The sequence below is a fragment of the Xenopus laevis genome, chromosome 8S (genome assembly GCF_017654675.1).
Source record: "Xenopus laevis strain J_2021 chromosome 8S, Xenopus_laevis_v10.1, whole genome shotgun sequence".
Classification (NCBI taxonomy): Eukaryota; Metazoa; Chordata; class Amphibia; order Anura; family Pipidae; genus Xenopus; species Xenopus laevis.
Window position 1 is genome coordinate 19397779 of NC_054386.1, and position 17628 is coordinate 19415406.

The following is a 17628-nucleotide window of genomic DNA, read 5'->3' on the forward strand; positions in this document are numbered from 1 at the left end:
TCTGACTGTGATAGGAAATGCTACTCATCACCAATCTGGGGGTGTAGGCACCTGAACTTCAAAATAAAATGTATTGAAATGTAAAAAAGAAGCAACCGATTTTTGAAATGACATTTACAATTTAAGATATGTTTGAGTTTTGCCGTATTACTTTTATATACAAATACATACACATGCAGTATATATATATATATTTGTGAAAACTCCTCTACCCCAGCAGCAAATACAATATTCAGCAGGTTGGAGATGGAAAATTCTGATGCATTGCTCACTGTAAGTTATTGAGGATATATTACCAGTAAAGGAGCAAAAAATTGTAAGAAAGATAGGATACACTTGTCTTTCTACAAAGAGATCATTCAATTTAATGTATGGCTATGTTTGCCATATACAATTAGATATTTTATGATGAATTCAAACTAATTACATGCATGGACACCTTTTATTTAATTTGTGTCTCGTTGAAGGACTCATTTGGGCTATAAAATCTGAACATGCAGTTATTCTAAAGTTTGAGTGGAAACATGCAAAATATGTAAATCTTGAGATATGGAGTAGCCTTACCCTAATAAAACTGTTGGATATTTAGATAGCACATGCACATACATTACATTCATACCCAGTCAAAGTGCATGGACACTGGCTTCAACCACTGAGTGATCTGAATATAGAGCCAACCCAGATTTCGATGGGAGGAACCCCATACTAATTGATCACTTGCCCCATTTAGAGGCCAAACAACATAGTTATCTGGAAACCTGTTATCCAGAAAGCTCAGAATTAACAGAAGGCCATCTCCCATAGGCTCCATTGTAATCAAATAATTAAAATGTTTAAAATGATTATCTTTTCCTCTGTAATAATAATAATAATAATAATAATACAGTACAGGTACCTTGGGATCCACACAAATATTTAATTAATGTTTATTTGGAGACAAACCAATCAAATTTGGGTTATTTAATGTTTAAATGATCTTTTAGTAGACTTATAGTATGGTGATCTAAATTACAGAAAGATCCCTTATCTGGAAAAACCCAGGTTCTTAGCATTTTGGATAACAGGTCCCATACCTGTAAATCACTATCAAAATCCTGTATGTTACCAGCTTTACTTTATCTCAATGTTTTTAACAGACATTAAAGGGATTCTGTCATGATTTTTATGATATATTTTTTATTTCTAAATTACACTGTTTACACTGCAAATAATTCACTCTACAATATAACATTTATTTCCTGAACCAGCAAGTGTATTTTTTTTAACTTGTAATATTGGTGTGTAGGCGCCATCTCAGGTCATTTTGCCTGGTCATGTGCTTTCAGAAAGAGCCAGCACTGTAGGGTGGAACTGCTTTCTGGCAGGCTGTTGTTTCTCCTACTCAATGTAACTGAATGTGTCAGAATGAGACCTGGATTTTTACTATTGAGTGTTGTTCTTAGATCTACCAGGCAGCTGTTATCTTGTGTTAGGGAGCTGCTATCTGGTTACCTTCCCATTGTTCTGTTGTAAGGCTGCTGGGGGGGAAAAGGGAGGGGTGTGATATCACTCCAACTTGCAGTACAGCAGTAAAGAGTGACTGAAGTTTATCAGAGCACAAGTCACATGACTTGGGGCAGCTAGGAAACTTGAGAACAGGAGGATGCTGTTGAAAAACAGATGGAAGACTGCAGGATAGAATCAGCAGATCAGAAACAATGCTAGAATTACGGCCCAAAAGCATGCAAGATGGACCTTTCAATTGTACCAGAACTGGTGAGATTTAAACGATCAGAAATAATTCCGGATCATATATTCAGAATGACGTTTTAAATATAAATAGCTTATTAACAAAGTTTTATCCAACATTAGATATGTCTCTTTTTCAACTCCAAAATGTTATCAGGCTCGGAGTAATATCCTGTTCTTCTGTGGTCCCATAGAGATGGAAGTACGTATAGTATCTGCTGTAAAATCGGTGGGAATTGACGCATTCCTCCCTCTTTGCCTCCTTATTCGAAATTGATTATAAACCTCCTTGGTTTTCTTCCGGAAATGATTTCCAACCATAACATAGAGCAGTGGATTGATGCAACTGTTGCTGTAGCCTAGGTACGTGGAAATCTGTGAGGCAATTTCAACAAAATTAACTAAAGCACAGCCATCGAACAAATTCAGCATATGAAATGTATCAATAAACGTGGTAACGTGGAAGGGAAGCCAACAGATGATGAACACTAAAAGGACGACCAACACCAAGACCGAGGCCTTCTTCTCTTTATTAACTTCCTTAAATTCTTGCATGGAATTGTTCCTTAAAACCTTCGTTATATGGAAAGTGCAATATAAAATAACAGTTACAGGTATAAAGAAGCCGACAAGAGTGAGCAGTAATCCGGAGACAACGTTCCAGTGTGGAGAAGGAGGGTCAATGATGCAGGCCATGACATCGAATTCCGGGAAATATCGGATCCTTCTGAAAATTGTTTTAGGCAGGCTTGCTATTACTGCAAATGCCCAAATGATCAGGCAGTTTATCTTTGCGCATCTCACTGATCTCATTCTTCCAAATGACATGGTTTTGACAAGTGCCAAATAGCGGTCGATGCTCACCATCATAAGGAAATAAATGCTTCCATTTAGGTTCAACAGAATCAGGCCATTGAGGAAAACGCAAAGAAAGCTTCCAAAGGGCCAGTGAAAATTACTGGAAATATTAATGGCCCAGAATGGTAAGCCACACACAAGGAGTAAGTCCGCAGCTGCCAGGTTTCCAAGGTATATCTCAGCCACAGTAGAGCGCTTTTTATGTAGCAGGAATACCAGGAGGACGAACATGTTCTCTACAAATCCAAGCACAAAAACTATCCACATGTAAATTGGTTGGAAATACAATATCCTTTTCAAGCTTTCTGATAATGCGCAAGTGCTATTGGACTGTGTCAAAGCATTCTCAAGATGAAGGGAAGAGTTACTGAAACTCCCGTTGGTGTAGCTTGCATTCAACATCATGGTTATCCTGAAAAATATAAAAACATATATTTCGATTTTAAAAATAAAATAGTTTAGTTCACATTTTTACTTCTCCGTTATTTCATTTCAAGTTGACACAACCGTCCTCAGTTTCCCTTAATCATACTACATACATCACCAGAATTACACAAGAAGGGTCCCCTGGTAATACAGGAAGCCTGAACCCCCCTCCCTATGGTGCTCCCCAAATCAGAGATGACCCACCTGGGCACTAACAACATTTCTGTGGTGTTCTGTGAGGGTGGCAATTAATAAACATATAATAAATAAACATTTGCTAGTTATTTTAATTACTAATAAATCATTTTAACAGTCAAAAGGGAAACACTAGCTGCAGTGTGCAGAAAAAGCCTTGCTTGCCAGGAATAAACCTTAGGCAATTACAATCACGATTAAAAATGTCCTTGTAAACATTTACTTAAAGGAGTGGTTCACCTTTAATGTAACTTTTAGTATGTTATAGAGTAGCCATATCTAAGCAACTTTTCAATGGGTCTTCATTATTTATTTTTTATAGTTTTATAGTTATTTGCCTTTTTTTGTGCCTCTTTGCAGCTTCTAAATGGGAGTCGCTGACCCCATCTAAAAAGCAAATACTCTGTAAGGCTACTAATGTATTGTAATTGCTACTTTTTATTACTCATCTTTCTATCCAGGCCCTCTCCTATTCATATTCCAGTCTCTTATTCAAATCAGTGCATGGTTGTTAGGGGAATTTAAACCCTAGCAACCAGATTACTGACACTGCAAAATGGAGAGCTGCTGACTAAAAAGCTAAATAACTCAAAAAACTTAAATAATAAAAAATGAAAACCAATTGCAAATTGTCTCAGAATATCCCTCTCTACATCATACTAAGAGTTAATTTAAAGGTGAACAACCCCTTTAAGCTTCTGTCAGTGCGCTTAAATATTCATACAATAGTCCTTTACTGGAACATTAGACTTTCTTTTGGAATTATCGAGGCTCCATCCAAGTTTACACTTGTCTTTGAAATCTGCTGATGTGTTCAGAAACTTCTGTGCACCAAATGTTCCCAGTAGGGATGCACTGAATCCACTATTTTGGATTCGGCCGAACCCCCGAATCCTTCGTGAAAGATTCGGCCGAAGACTGAACCAAATCCTCATTTGCATATGCAAATTAGGAGTGGGAAGGGGAAAACATTTTTTACTTTCTCGTTTTGTGACAAAAAGTCACGCAATTTCCCTTCCCGCCCCAAATTAGGATTCGGAATCAGTTCGGCCAAGCAGAATCCTGCTAAAAAAGCCTGAATGCTGGCCGAATCCAGGACCGAATCCTGGATTTGGTGCATCCCTAGTTCCCAGTGAGATTTCAGATGACTCTCTCACTCACTGTTTTATAGTTTTTTCCTATATCGGCGATTCACCCCTGGAACAGAATCCTGTGTGTATGGAAAATACAAAGTAAAAGTATAAGTTCTCGAAGGCTCTAGTTGTTGGAATACAGTGGAAAAGTAGGGCTACGGAATGGTAGGATGTGTTTATTTTACTATAGCACACATTACGTTATAAGTACTTTAGTGTGGCACTATATTATTGGTGTTTGAGTTGAGCCCCCGTTTACATAGTAACATAGTAAGTAAGGTTGAAAAAAGACACATGTCCATCGAGTTCAACCTTTTTTTTTTGTTTATTAACTACCTATCTGCCAGTTGATCCAGAGGAAGGCAAAAAACCCATCTGAAGCCTCTCCAATTTGCCTTAGAGGGGGAAAAATTCCTTCCTGACTCCAAAATGGCAATCGGACTAGTCCCTGGATCAACTGGTACTATGAGCTATCTCCCATAACCCTGTATTCCCTTACTTGCTAAAAAGCCATCCAACCCCTTCTTAAAGCTATCTAATGTATCAGCCTGTACAACTGATTCAGGGAGAGAATTCCACATCTTCACAGCTCTCACTGTAAAAAACCCCTTCCGAATATTTAGGCGGAACCTCTTTTCTTCTAATCGGAATGGGTGACCTCGTGTCAGCTGGAAAGACCTACTGTAAATTTGTAAATACTAATTATATCCAAAGATGAAAAAGGGGAAGCACATGCCCATATCTTACACCAACAAACACTGTGCATTAGATACTGCCTTGGCTGCATTTTTCAGAGCTGCACTGTAATTACTGCCCTCTCCCCTTCGAGTTCTCATTTTGAATTTCCCTTTAGTAAATAAACAGAGATTTGTAATAAATGCATTCAGCCCACAGAAATGTTCGTAAAAATCAAGAAGATGTAATGGATGAGCAAATATCAATTTTAAAACAATTTATCCCACAAAGGGGCCCGATGGCAGGGGATAGCCCCAGAATTGGGAACATGCTGTAAATGATTCCATTTCTTGGATTCGGCCAAATCCACTATTTTGGGTTCGGCCGAACCCCGAATCCTTCGCGAAAGATTCGGCCGAATACCGAACCAAATCTGAACCCTAATTTGCATATGCAAATTAGGGATGGGAAGGGGAAAACATTTTTTACTTCCTTGTTTTGTGACAAAAGTCATGCAATTCCCTCCCCGCCCCTAATTTGCATATGCAAATTAGGATTCGGATTCAGTTCGGCCAGGCAGAAGGATTCAGCCGAATCCTGCTGAAAAAGGCCAAATCCTGGTCGAATCCCGAACCGAATCCTGGATTCGGTGCATCCCTATTTTGCACTCTATAAACATGTTCAGTTAAACATGTATCCTATAGTTTTGAGCATGTCATAGTTCATTATTTTGTGGTAAAAGAATAATTGCACGTACTTGGGGGCCTATTAATTAGAAATAACAAAAAAAGGGCGAAAAGCCAGTTTCTAGAACTACTACAATATAATAAGTATAAGAGCAGTAGTAAAGCATGAATAAGTATAATAAAGGAATGAAAAATATATGCATATATACATACCAATAGCAAAAAGATGTGTTTTTTTTCAAAAAATAAACATTGGGGCACTTTCTCATAGGCTATAAGTGCCCCAATAGGCATGAAATGCGTTAGGCCCTCATCTGTATTGTCCTAATAAATGTATTTGAACTTTTAAACCACTTTCTGGTTTATTTTTTTTGAAAAAAACACATCTTTTTGCTATTGGCCCATTTATTATGCTGTGTAAAACAATGTAGATACATTGCTAGTGATGTTGCCCATAACAACAACAACAAAAAAACACTAACTATGACATGCTCATGTCCTACAGAACAAGATGATACAGGTATGGGACCTGTTATCCAGAATGCTCGGGACCTGGGCTTTTCCGGATAATGGATCTTTCTGTAATTTGGGTCTTCATGTCTTAAGTCTACTAGAAATTCATTTAAACATTAAATAAACCCAATAGGCTGGTTTTGCTTCCAATAAGGATTAATTATATCTTAGTTGGGATCAAGTACAAGCTACTGTTTTATTATTACACAGAAAAAGGAAATCATTCTTAAAAATGTTGATTATTTGGATAAAATGGAGCCTATGGGAGACGGACATTCCGTAATTCGGAGCTTTCTGGATATCGGGTTTCAAGATAATGGATCCTATACCTGTACATGTTTAACGGAACATGCTCATAGAGTGCAAACCAAGGAATGAAATAATTTACAGCATGTTCCCAACTCTGGGGCTGTCCTACCATGGAGGTCCTAAGGCAGAGCATGGGAAGCATCCGACTAAAGGCCAGTTAGATTGAGGGCTATTTTGCTGTCCGACATATTCCTGGAACTAGCAGAATGACTCATAAAATAGCCATAGAGTATCTGAATCCTTGATATTGATATAGGGGGGACATGACCAGGAACCAAAAGCAACGACCTGACCAAATACTGGACCTTAGTCGAACCAGAAGATTTTTGATCTTTTAAGGAAGTGATTTCCCATGGTACATGAAATGAATTAATTCTAATCATATCCATGTCATGGTTCCTATTGCAGATGTCTTGCTGTACATATTTTACAATTTCTTAAGGAGTTACGTAATCTGAAGCTGCCTATTGAATAACGTTTTTTTGTTGTTTTTTTAAATTTCACTAGATCCTATGCCTTTAATGGTATAATGCTATAAATGCAGGACAAACAAATATGGTGTAAACATTTGTCGATACTTGTCCTTTAATTTGGAAAAATTCCAGGGTACACGGAGTTCATTATGATACATCACCAACATTAAAATGTTAAATGCTAAGGCAGGGATTTCCTTGATTTTGTAATAGGTGGGCCTTCTGCATCCAGACTCAACATTGAGCTTCAACACAGTGATTTTATTCATGTGAGTCACTGTATTACATGAACAGGCTTTTTCCAGCCAGGAGACGTAGAATACGACATTGTGAAATTGCACTATAGACCTATTTATTTATAATTGTATTCATTTCTCCATTTTCCATGCTTATGAAACAGGGATTTTGGTGAAAGATGTAGCTTTGTGAAAACTTTCCAGTTATTCATCATCATCATCATCATCATTTATTTATATAGCGCCGACAAGATACGCAGTGCAAGACCCAATCATATTTGTTTGCTTTGGATTAACACCAAGACTTCCACAGATGTATAAGAGCCAGGCAGGGCCGCCATTAGAAATCAACAAGATTTTTGGGGCCCCCTGGGCCCTGCCCACACTGACGACCAAGCTCCACCCCATATCCCGCCCACTCCACATCGCAGTTAAAAGACCACACAGACATCAGCGCTAAAAAAGTAACCTCCCCCCCCCACACAAGTTGTAAAAATCTATTGATGGTCAGGGCCCCCTTATAAAAAACTTGGGGCCCCAAAAAAATTTTTTTAATTTTTAAAAAAAAAAAAAAAAGGGGGCCCCTTATAAGTTAAAAAAAACTTGGGGCCCCAACAAAAAAAATGTAAAAAATTTTTTAAAAAAAACAAACATTGGTGGCAGGGGCCCCCTTATAAGTTAAAAACAAATTGGGGCCCCAAAAAAAATGTGAAAAAAAAAATGTTTGTAAAAAAAAAAAAACAAAAAAAAAAACATTGGCGGCAGGGGCCCCCTTATAAGTTAAAAACAAATTGGGATCCCAAAAAAAAATGTAAAAAAAACATTTTTTTTTTTAAAAAAAAACAAACTGGTGGCAGGGGCCCCCTTACAAGTTAAAAAAAATTGGGGCCGCCAAAAAAAATTACAGTTTTTTTTAAAAAAAACAAAAAGAAAACAATGGTGGCAAGGGGCCCCTTACGAGTTAAAAAAAAAATTGGGGCCCCAAAAAAAAATGTTTTAAAAAAAAGATTGGTGGCAGGGGCCTATAGAATATTAAAATAATACATTGGTGGCCAGGGGATTTAAAAAAAAACACACAAACTGGTGTTCAGTAGAATTGAACTCATGGCTTCAGTACTTCAACTTCGCCTCCTTTCGTGACTTCGGGTCTTTTCACCGCTTCAGGACTTCAATTTCGGCTGTTTTCGTGACTTCGGGTCTTTGCGCTGCTTCAGGACTTCGCCTTCGGCTGTTTTCGTGACTTCGGGTCTTTTCGGCGCTTCGTGATTTCGGGACTTCGGCTTTTTCCGTGACTTTGGGTCTTTTCGGCGCATCGGCTTCGGCTTTTCGGCACTTCCGCATTCAGCAAAGCAAGAGGCAAGACGTACGGCTCGGGCGCTCGTAAGGGGGGCCCGGATCTTCAAAAAATGCAGCGCTGCCGGGCCCCCCTTCATGCCCGGGCCCGGTACGCTTGTCCCCCCCCCTGTCCCCCCCTGATGGCGGCCCTGGAGCCAGGAGACACAGACACACACTGATCACAGCCAAAAAGCCTAGATCAGGAGTTAACAAACATTGGTGCTTTTGGTATTGTACGACGAAACTCCCCCAAGGTCCGAATTTATCTCAGTATTTCTAATATCCAACTCCGAGCAACTCCGAATACCCGAATGGACCATATTTATGAAGAAAAAAGAATTGTTCAGAGTTTTCTGCAAAAACGTAAGATTTTTTTTGAGCTTTCAGAGTTTTATCGCTGAAACTCCAAAATCATCGGATGTCGGTACAGACATCAGCGCAGACACTGGGACCTTCCCCATTGACTAATACAGGACCTTGATAGATTTTAGATGCCGGGTTTCGGATTCTGAGTTTTTAGACCATCGGACTTTAATAAATCTCGAAAAATTTGTGGGGTTTTTTTTTTTGCTCCGAAAACTACAAATTATTCGTGGTTCAGATATTCAGAGCTTGATAAATAACCCCCCTATGTGTTCTGTTGTTTTTCTCTCCCTCCAGGTTTACCAGCACAGTGTGTGATGTTCCTGTGACAGTTACACCATTTAACAGAAGGCATATTTGATAACAAGCCTCAAACAGACTTTCACTGAAATGCACCTTTTTTAAAGGGGAACTATTGCGAAAATAAAAATGTAATATAAGCTTCCTCATACTGAAGTTTGAGTTTCTAAATACAATCAGTTAAAAATTCTGCATTGTTTCTGAAATAATCAAGCTTATCTTCACTGTTCCTTTCTCAGCATCTGTTTTTCTTCATTAGTATTATGGCTTGTAAGGAACTATATTACATGTAAGAATCCTGCCAAGAAGCTGAGAATATGAATGAGCGATTAGAAGTTATTAAGAAGAAATCTGATCCTGAATTATTAATAGGGGTTCCTTGAATGCATCTTAATCTAGAGGTAATGTGTTTGCGGCTCATAATTACCATTAAACGGCCATTCCCTTGGGGGGCCCGGTGCCACACTCTGATGTAAAAAGTCATAAATTAAAAAGCGTTTGGAAGTACTTATCTCTAACCTCCATTACTTTCACTTATGCCAGCGACAGATTTTCCCCAAAGCCTAAATTCCCAGGCATATTTGTGAGCAGATAAAACAAGAGGCAGAGTAATTAATTTTTGTATTCAAACATGAAAATTTGCAGGTTTTTTGTTTTGCGATAATGTTTCCCCTCTCCTATTCATCCTCCAGTCGAGCTTCCAAACTACTGTCTCGTTGCCATGGTAAGTGGCGAGCTGTTGAATTTCCAAACGTAAGTATAAAATGTGTAATAATATGTAACGTGTATTTTTGGTAAAAATGCTTTACTGCTTGAAAAGTTATTGTGACTTTGTATGCTTGTCTTCACTTAGCTTGAATAAAGTGGTATTTTCACGTAGGGGCCATTTACTTAGTTCGAGTGAAGGATTAGAATAAAAAATACTTCGAATTTCAAGTTTTTTTTGGCTACTTCGATCTTCGACTACGACTTCAAATCGAACGATTCGAATTAAAAATCGCTCGACTATTCGACCATTCGATAGTCGAAGTACTGTCTCTTTAAAAAAAACTTCGACCACCTACTTCGCCACCTAAACCTACCGAGCACCAATGTTAGCCTATGGGGAAGGTCCCCATAGGTTTTCCTATCTTTTTTTGATCGAAGGAAAATCGTGGATTAAAATCCTTCGAATGGTTCGATCGAACGATTTTTCCTACGATCGTTCGAACAAATGAATTGCGGTAAATCCTTTGACTTCTATATTCGAAGTCGAAGGATTTTACTTCGACGGTCGAATATCGAGGGTTAATTAACCCTCGTTATTCGACCAATAGTAAATGTGCCCCCAAGTGTAGTCAGTTCCTAATGCTTTGGAAAGGGTCTAAAAAAGAGCTTCTGAAAGGCAATGCATATACAAAGGTATCCGATTATGGTTATATTCTTGGCTTTTCTACCATGTATTTAGATGGGACTGTCTCATATATTTTTGATATTTCTAAGAAACCATATTTAATCAAAGCCATACTATTTAACTGCACACTCACCCCACTGCAACCAATGGATATTAGATAATTCCAGAGCTGGAGCTTAGGGTTCAACAGTATAATTAATTTCCAAGTTTTGGATATATTACTTTTATGGCACTCACCAATTTAAAACAATTTAAAGGGAACAGGTGCATGTTACACGGTGTCCACTTCAACTGGGTCTCATGGCCAGTGCAGGGCCTGAAACGTTGATTTATTTAAGGGCTTTTTAAACTAAAGAACCCTGGATGGTGTCGTGCCTATCGTTGCATAACTTCCATGGAAACCAGTGAATTTAGGAATTCAACTTCTCGCTGAAAGAGGAACAATGAAATCTGGGAACCGGTGTTAATGGAAGTATCCCTCAGCATTCAGCAGCTTGGTGATGGAAAATTAAAGCAACAGGGACACACCCTATTTCACCATAAATCAACTATGGATATAAATTCCTAAAGAGACAATGGCGGGCATGGAAGCTCCGCAGAAAGAGCAACCCTGTGACCTTCAATCTCCATTATCCTGTGCCAGATACATTTTAGAAAATTGTCTATAGTGTTGGCAGCCATATGCTTGGTCTGTTCTCATTGGAATACCACAGGGTACCACATGTAGAGTATGTGCAGAAGCAAAACTAATGGAAAGGCCACAAAGGCTGGGTCCCAGGGGATGAGAGACTATGTGCTAACATCAGCAGATAGAAATGCTTTTTGGAAATATATCACTTTATGTGGTGATCTTCATGATATATTTGTAGGAATTTCGAGTCAGCTCAAATGCCCCAGTTACACAAGTAAAGAGGTGCACGTACCATCAGCGGTCCATCCTCCACTCCAATTAGTAGAATTAGTTCAGCACCATGTGGTTAAAAAATGTCTTTATTCAAATTCTCATGGCAGACCCGTTCAGCAACGTTTCAGGCCTATATGCGGCCTTTTATCAAGCTCAAGATCTTCATGATATAGTCCCAGAAATGTTACAGGTCAAAAAAAGGGTAGAAAATGACATTATACGATTGTGTTTCATTTTGACAGACCCCCCTCCTTAAACAAAATGCCTGAGAACTGAGATCAGCCGCCTAAATGGCTTACTTCCAAATCCTCAGCCAGTTCAGTTATTATTATACGATCTTCTTTGTTGTTCCTGTAGCACTTCCATTATGGTACCCTCACAGGCTATACTCACAGTCCTAATGTACAAACCTCTTGTAAATCAAAAGTGGCATTGTAGTGGCTAGTTATGAGTTTTCTATGGCTTCTAATACTCCACTGAACAACCATACTGGCAGCTCCCACTCAAAAGCATACAGACAAAGAAAGCCCTATAGCCTTTTAATAATGTTTTTTAAGAAAATCAAGTAAATACAAATGCTGCTTGTAACTATACTATTAGCCACAATTCCAGGCAATAAAACCAAAAGCCATATAATGAATGGTGCGGACATGAGAGCAAGACAAGAGGGTGATTTTTCACATAGCCAGTTGCCTATTATTTAATGGAGGATACATTACACACTCCAGCGTTGACTTTGTGTTGGACTCCTTCTGAAAAAAGCACAACTCCTGCTATACTTATGAATGTCTGCTTTCCTAAATCTTATGGGACCTATAATTCCACACATGCCGGATGGTTTGAGACTGAACATTACAGAATCCGTATGTTTCTAAACTATGAAACTCCCTGCTGGTAGGACCCAAACAAACGGATGGCTGTAAATCTGAAGGACAGGGTGATATACAGACTGGACCTGCCCTGGAGAATAAGTGGTTATAATACACAAAAGCCATGAATATCTTGTAAATTATATCCTTATAAACGGTGAGTTCTGATGTCATCAGTTATAAACGGTGAGTTCTGATGTCATTTCAGTCACATGACTTACTGAAACTTGTGTATTATAATAAATAAAGTACCCCCAGTTGTAAAATATGAGGATATTAGAAGTTACCTCGGAGTTCCATGACCTGTATAAAAACACTCGGCCTTCGGCCTCGTGTTTTTATAGGGTCATGAAACTCCTCGGTAACTTATAATATCCTTATATTTTACAAGAGGGGGGACTTTATTCACTATATATATTGATTTAATCTATTTAATCTGTAACCTTGTAATAAAATAAAGGGTTAATTAGGGGATTGAACACAAAAAGCCTTAACACCTCATCGGTATCATCTAATAATAATAATTCCATGACATCAGAATGCGGATATCCTAGACTTTTTGAGTGTGGCCACTATTTCTGTGATCTTAGACACAGCAAATTAAATGTCCATTTCCTTTTCTGAGGATGCAACAGTAGCGACTGCCAAAGTGAGCTCTATTATTATAATCAATTTAAATAGCTCATTTTGTGCTTGGTACAAAGTAGGTGTAAAACAGTGACACTATAACAATAACACACAAGAGTGAAGATCATGGCAGGGGGTAGGCATTGCATTCAGCAGCCATTGACCTTCTGTACAAGTATTTTTCATACAGGGGCAGAAAGAGTTGCTGCCAGTGGGTTTTCTAGCTTTGCAATGTATTTTTTTTTATTGTTAGCCAATATAGATATCACTTCTACAATACTTTTTGTATGTGTTTGTTTTATTATTTGTTATTTTTGCTACTTGCTAACACGCTACCGTAGTTTTTGTTTTCTGCTCTCTTCTGGAAACGGAATGCATTACTGACAACTGAAAAAGAAATCACAGCCTTGGTCTCTTTTGCTTAAAAGACTAAAGGTGGCCATACACGGGCCGATAAAACTGCCGACAGACCGGGTCAGCAGCTTATTGGCCCGTGTATGGGGCCCCCCGACGGGCTTCCCCGATCGAGATCTGGCCGAAAGTCGGCCAGATCTCGTTCGGATGGGATGAAAAATCCCGTCGGATCGCGGCCGCATCTATTCGTTGATGCGGTTCCGTGGTCCGACCGCCCATTACTATTCGCCAGGATCCGATCGTTGGCGAATCCTGGCGAATAGTAATGGTCCTTTCTAGTTGTGGTTTCCAACCAATCTTTCATATGGATTGGTTGGAAACTACAACTAGAAAGGACCACAACACCACAATTTTTTCTAAGATATGGATAACATACATAGAATCCTTACCACCACATATTAGACATCTTACAGTACACACATTTAGATGTATACACTTAGGGGCCAATTCATTAACTTTGAGTGAAGGAATAGAAGAAAAAACTACTTTGAATTTCGAAGTGTTTTTTGGCTACTTCGACCATCGAATGGGCTACTTCGACCTTCGACTACGACTTCGAATCGAAGGATTTGAACTAAAAATCGTTCAACTATTCGACCATTCGATAGTCGAAGTACTGTCTCTTTAAGAAAAAACTTCAACCCCTTAGTTCGCCACCTAAAAGCTACCGAACTCAATGTTAGCCTATGAGGAAGGACCCCATAGGCTTGGCTAAGTTTTTTTGGTTGAAGGATAATCCTTCGATCGTTGGATTAAAATCCTTTGAATCGTTCGATTAGAAGGATTTAATCGTTCGATCAAACGATTATTCCTTTGATCGTACGATCGAACTATTTGCGCAAAATCCTTCGACTTCGATATTCGAAGTCGAAGGATTTTCATTCCCAGTCGAATATCGAGGGTTAATTAACCCTCGATATTTGACCCTTGATGAATTTGCCCCTTAGTATGATACAGTACTACTGACAGAACAGCCGTTGGTCATGGAATCGTTCCACTACCTCAGAGACCAGCTACAAGAGCAGCGACAACTAAACCACGCACCCCCAGGAGCCACCTAACTAACAGGTTACTAGCCACGTATCCACAGACCCCTAGATAGGGTCCTACTTGTTGTTTGCCGTTTGAGCTGACAATTTACTTTGTTATTATAGTTAATTGTTATTATGTCATAAGAAGCTTGATACATAATGTAAACGGAACAACACGGAATTTTGCTGTATAGTCATAACTGCATATACATTATGTAAAAACAAGTTTAAAAAAATCATGAAAAGTCTACATATTTTTAAATTGATATATATTAAACAGTTACTTGAAATTATGTTTACTTTTCAAAAAGCTCGTTATGTTTGCATGGAGTTCCCCTTTAATGTCCCAGTCTCTGGTGTTTCAGTCTGACAGCTCAGTGATCCAGGTGCAGACTCTGAACTGTTACAATTGTGCAACATTAAGGGGCCCATTTTCTAAGGGTCGGAGTGAATTTTTGAATTGAAAAACTTTGAATTTTGAAGTAATTTTTGGGTACTTCGACCATCGAATAGGCCAAAATTTGTTTTGAATTGAAAAAACCTTGACTTCGAAAATCGAATTACTGTCTCTTTAAAAAACTTCGACTTCGCCACTTCGCCTGCCGAATTGCTGTTTAGCCTATGGGGGACCTCCTATAACCTTTCTGAGTGTTTGGCTAAGTTTTGAGTAGTCAAAGTATTTTTTTGTTAAATCATTTGATTTAAGCGATCGATCGAACGATTTTTACTTCAATCGAAAATGGACGTTTTCGATCAAAAAAATACTTCGACTATCGAAGTATCAAATTCCATGGTCGAATTTTGAAGTTTTTTAACTTCGAAATTCGACCCTTAGTAAATCTGCCCCATAGGGGCAGATTTATCAAGGGTCGAATTTCGAATATAAAAAAATTCGAAATTCAAATAAAAAAAGACCAACCGAAATCTACCTTTTTTTTTGGGTGAATAGGCTGTTTTTGTTCGCATACGAATCATATGAATATAATTAACAGCATATTCGTTCAAATTCAGGGGGTGATTTTAAAGGGGTCCTCTAATAATTTTAGAATTTTTTTTTTTAATTTTTCAAAGTCCACCAATTGACTCCAAATGGGTTCTAGGAGGTCCCCCATAGGCTAAAACAGCAATTCTGCAGGTTTTAGATGGCAAATGGTAGAAGACAAATTTTTAAAGAGACAGTACATGATTAATTTCGATATTGGAATTGTCTAATTTTTTTCAGATTAGAGCATCTCTGGAGTATAAGCAACTATTGTATCAAGTCTAACAGCTGCCTGTAATGAAACCCAGGGATTCTGCTCAGCAGGGACAAAAACAAGAAACGTATCAACTAAATGTATCTATTTAGAAAAGTTTACAGGGTCGGCGACCCCCCCTCCCAGAAGTGAAAAATTACACTTTACACTTCAATATTAGAAAAAATGGTCACACATAATAAATAAAAAGTAATTGGAAGAAGTGGTTATTTTTGGTGATCTATCTGAAAACAACTGAACTGAAAAAAAAAGTTTTGGAAGGTAAACAACCCCTTTTAACCTGGTTTCTGTGTTGGAATGCAATAGATTGTAAGCTTTACAGTACAGGGAGCTCCTAGTACATGTACAACTGGCTACAATACTGGTCTCACTGCTTCCCAAGAGGAATATCATATGGACTATAAATGATAGTGAGCCCGAGAAGCTGTACTAATAGAAACGTCGGTATTAATGGTGTAAGCACCGGAGTTGGGAAACAATTTAAAAGAGACCCTCGTGCAAAAGTCCCAAACCCCGCCGAGCTTTTCAGCTTGCACTCGTGGCGGCAGCGACTTTAGTAGTCTGTTAGTTGCATAGAAGGCACTCGCCTCATTACTCGCCTCCTCACTCACCTCCGCCAAGTGCGTCCCAGCGAGAAATCCGGGAGTAGAAGCCGCTGTGCGAGAGTCTGGCGCGTCTGTGCGCTCAGCTGTGTGTGTGGCTTCTCTGCTCTCTCACTACTCGCCGCTGACTCTCTCAGAGGGCGGGGCAGTTATCCAACAGATGTTCTCGTTTATGCGTTTGCATCATGTTTCATTATTCTCCGGTTTGCGAGGAGTGAGCTGCTTGGGTTTTCCAGTAAGAAGGTTCCTTAGCAGCTTCTGGATATGAATCTAAAATAGCAACTATGTCAAGGAAATTGTATCATGGGGTGTATTTAAAGGGGTCCTCTAATCAACTCATTTTGGCATTAGGAAAGTAAATACCAACGACCTGATGGAGCAAATAAAGCTGGAAAGTTGTTACACCCGCAGGTCTGTAATGACAACAATACAACAAACATGTAAAGAGCTATGGGTTGTAACCCCTAGGGATCAGAGGTACAATCCCTGGCTCAAATGCAGACCAGTTCTGGTAATAAGTATAGTATGACTAGAACAATGCTGACATTAAGGGGCCGATTCACTAAGCTCGAGTGAAGGATTCGAATGAAAAATACTTCGAATTTCGAAGTATTTTTTGGGTACTTCGACCACCGAATGGGCTACTTCGACCTTCGAGTACGACCTTCGACTTCGATTCGAACGAAAAATCGTTCGACTATTCGACCATTCGATAGTCGAAGTACTTTCCCTTTAAAAAAAACTTCGACCCCCTACTTCAGCAGATAAAAGCTACCGAAGTCAATGTTAGCCTATGGGGAAGGTCCCCATAGGCTTGCTAAACTTTTTTTGATCAAAGGATTTTCCTTCGATCGTTGGATTCAAATCCTTCGAATCGTTCGATTCGAAGGATTTAATCGTTCGATCGAACGAAAAATCCTTCGATCGATCGAACGAACGTTTAGCGCTAAATCCTTCGACTTCGATATTCGAAGTCGAAGGATTTCAATTCGAGGGTCGAATTTCGAAGTATTTTTTACTTCGAAATTCGACCCTTAGTGAATCGGCCCCTAAGGGACAGATTTATCAAAGGTCGAAGTGAATTTTTAAATTTCAAAGTCATTTTTGGGTACTTCGACTAGGGAATAGTCCAACTTTGATTCCAATTTGAATAAACTTCGACTTCGACCATTCGCCACCTAAAAGCTGCCGAAGTGCTGTTTTAGCCTATGGGGGACCTTGGTCTTTTTGAATTAAAAGTTTGAAGTTTTTTTAATGGGGCAGATTTATCAAAGGTCGAATTTCGAATTGAAAAAACGTCGA

The 17628-nt window shown here is 38.9% G+C and overlaps 1 protein-coding gene across 1 annotated transcript; it reads right to left on the bottom strand.

The window, feature by feature from the left end:
- Positions 1-1542: 1542 nt before the first annotated feature.
- Positions 1543-16692, bottom strand: bdkrb2.S (bradykinin receptor B2 S homeolog). Its single transcript, XM_018232398.2, has 2 exons — positions 16336-16692; positions 1543-2998 (listed from the first exon to the last, which is right to left on the bottom strand). The coding sequence occupies exon 2, from the start codon at positions 2989-2991 to the stop codon at positions 1882-1884; it is 1110 nt and encodes a 369-aa protein (XP_018087887.1). The 5' UTR covers positions 2992-2998; positions 16336-16692; the 3' UTR covers positions 1543-1881.
- Between the last annotated feature and the right edge of the window lie 936 nt (positions 16693-17628).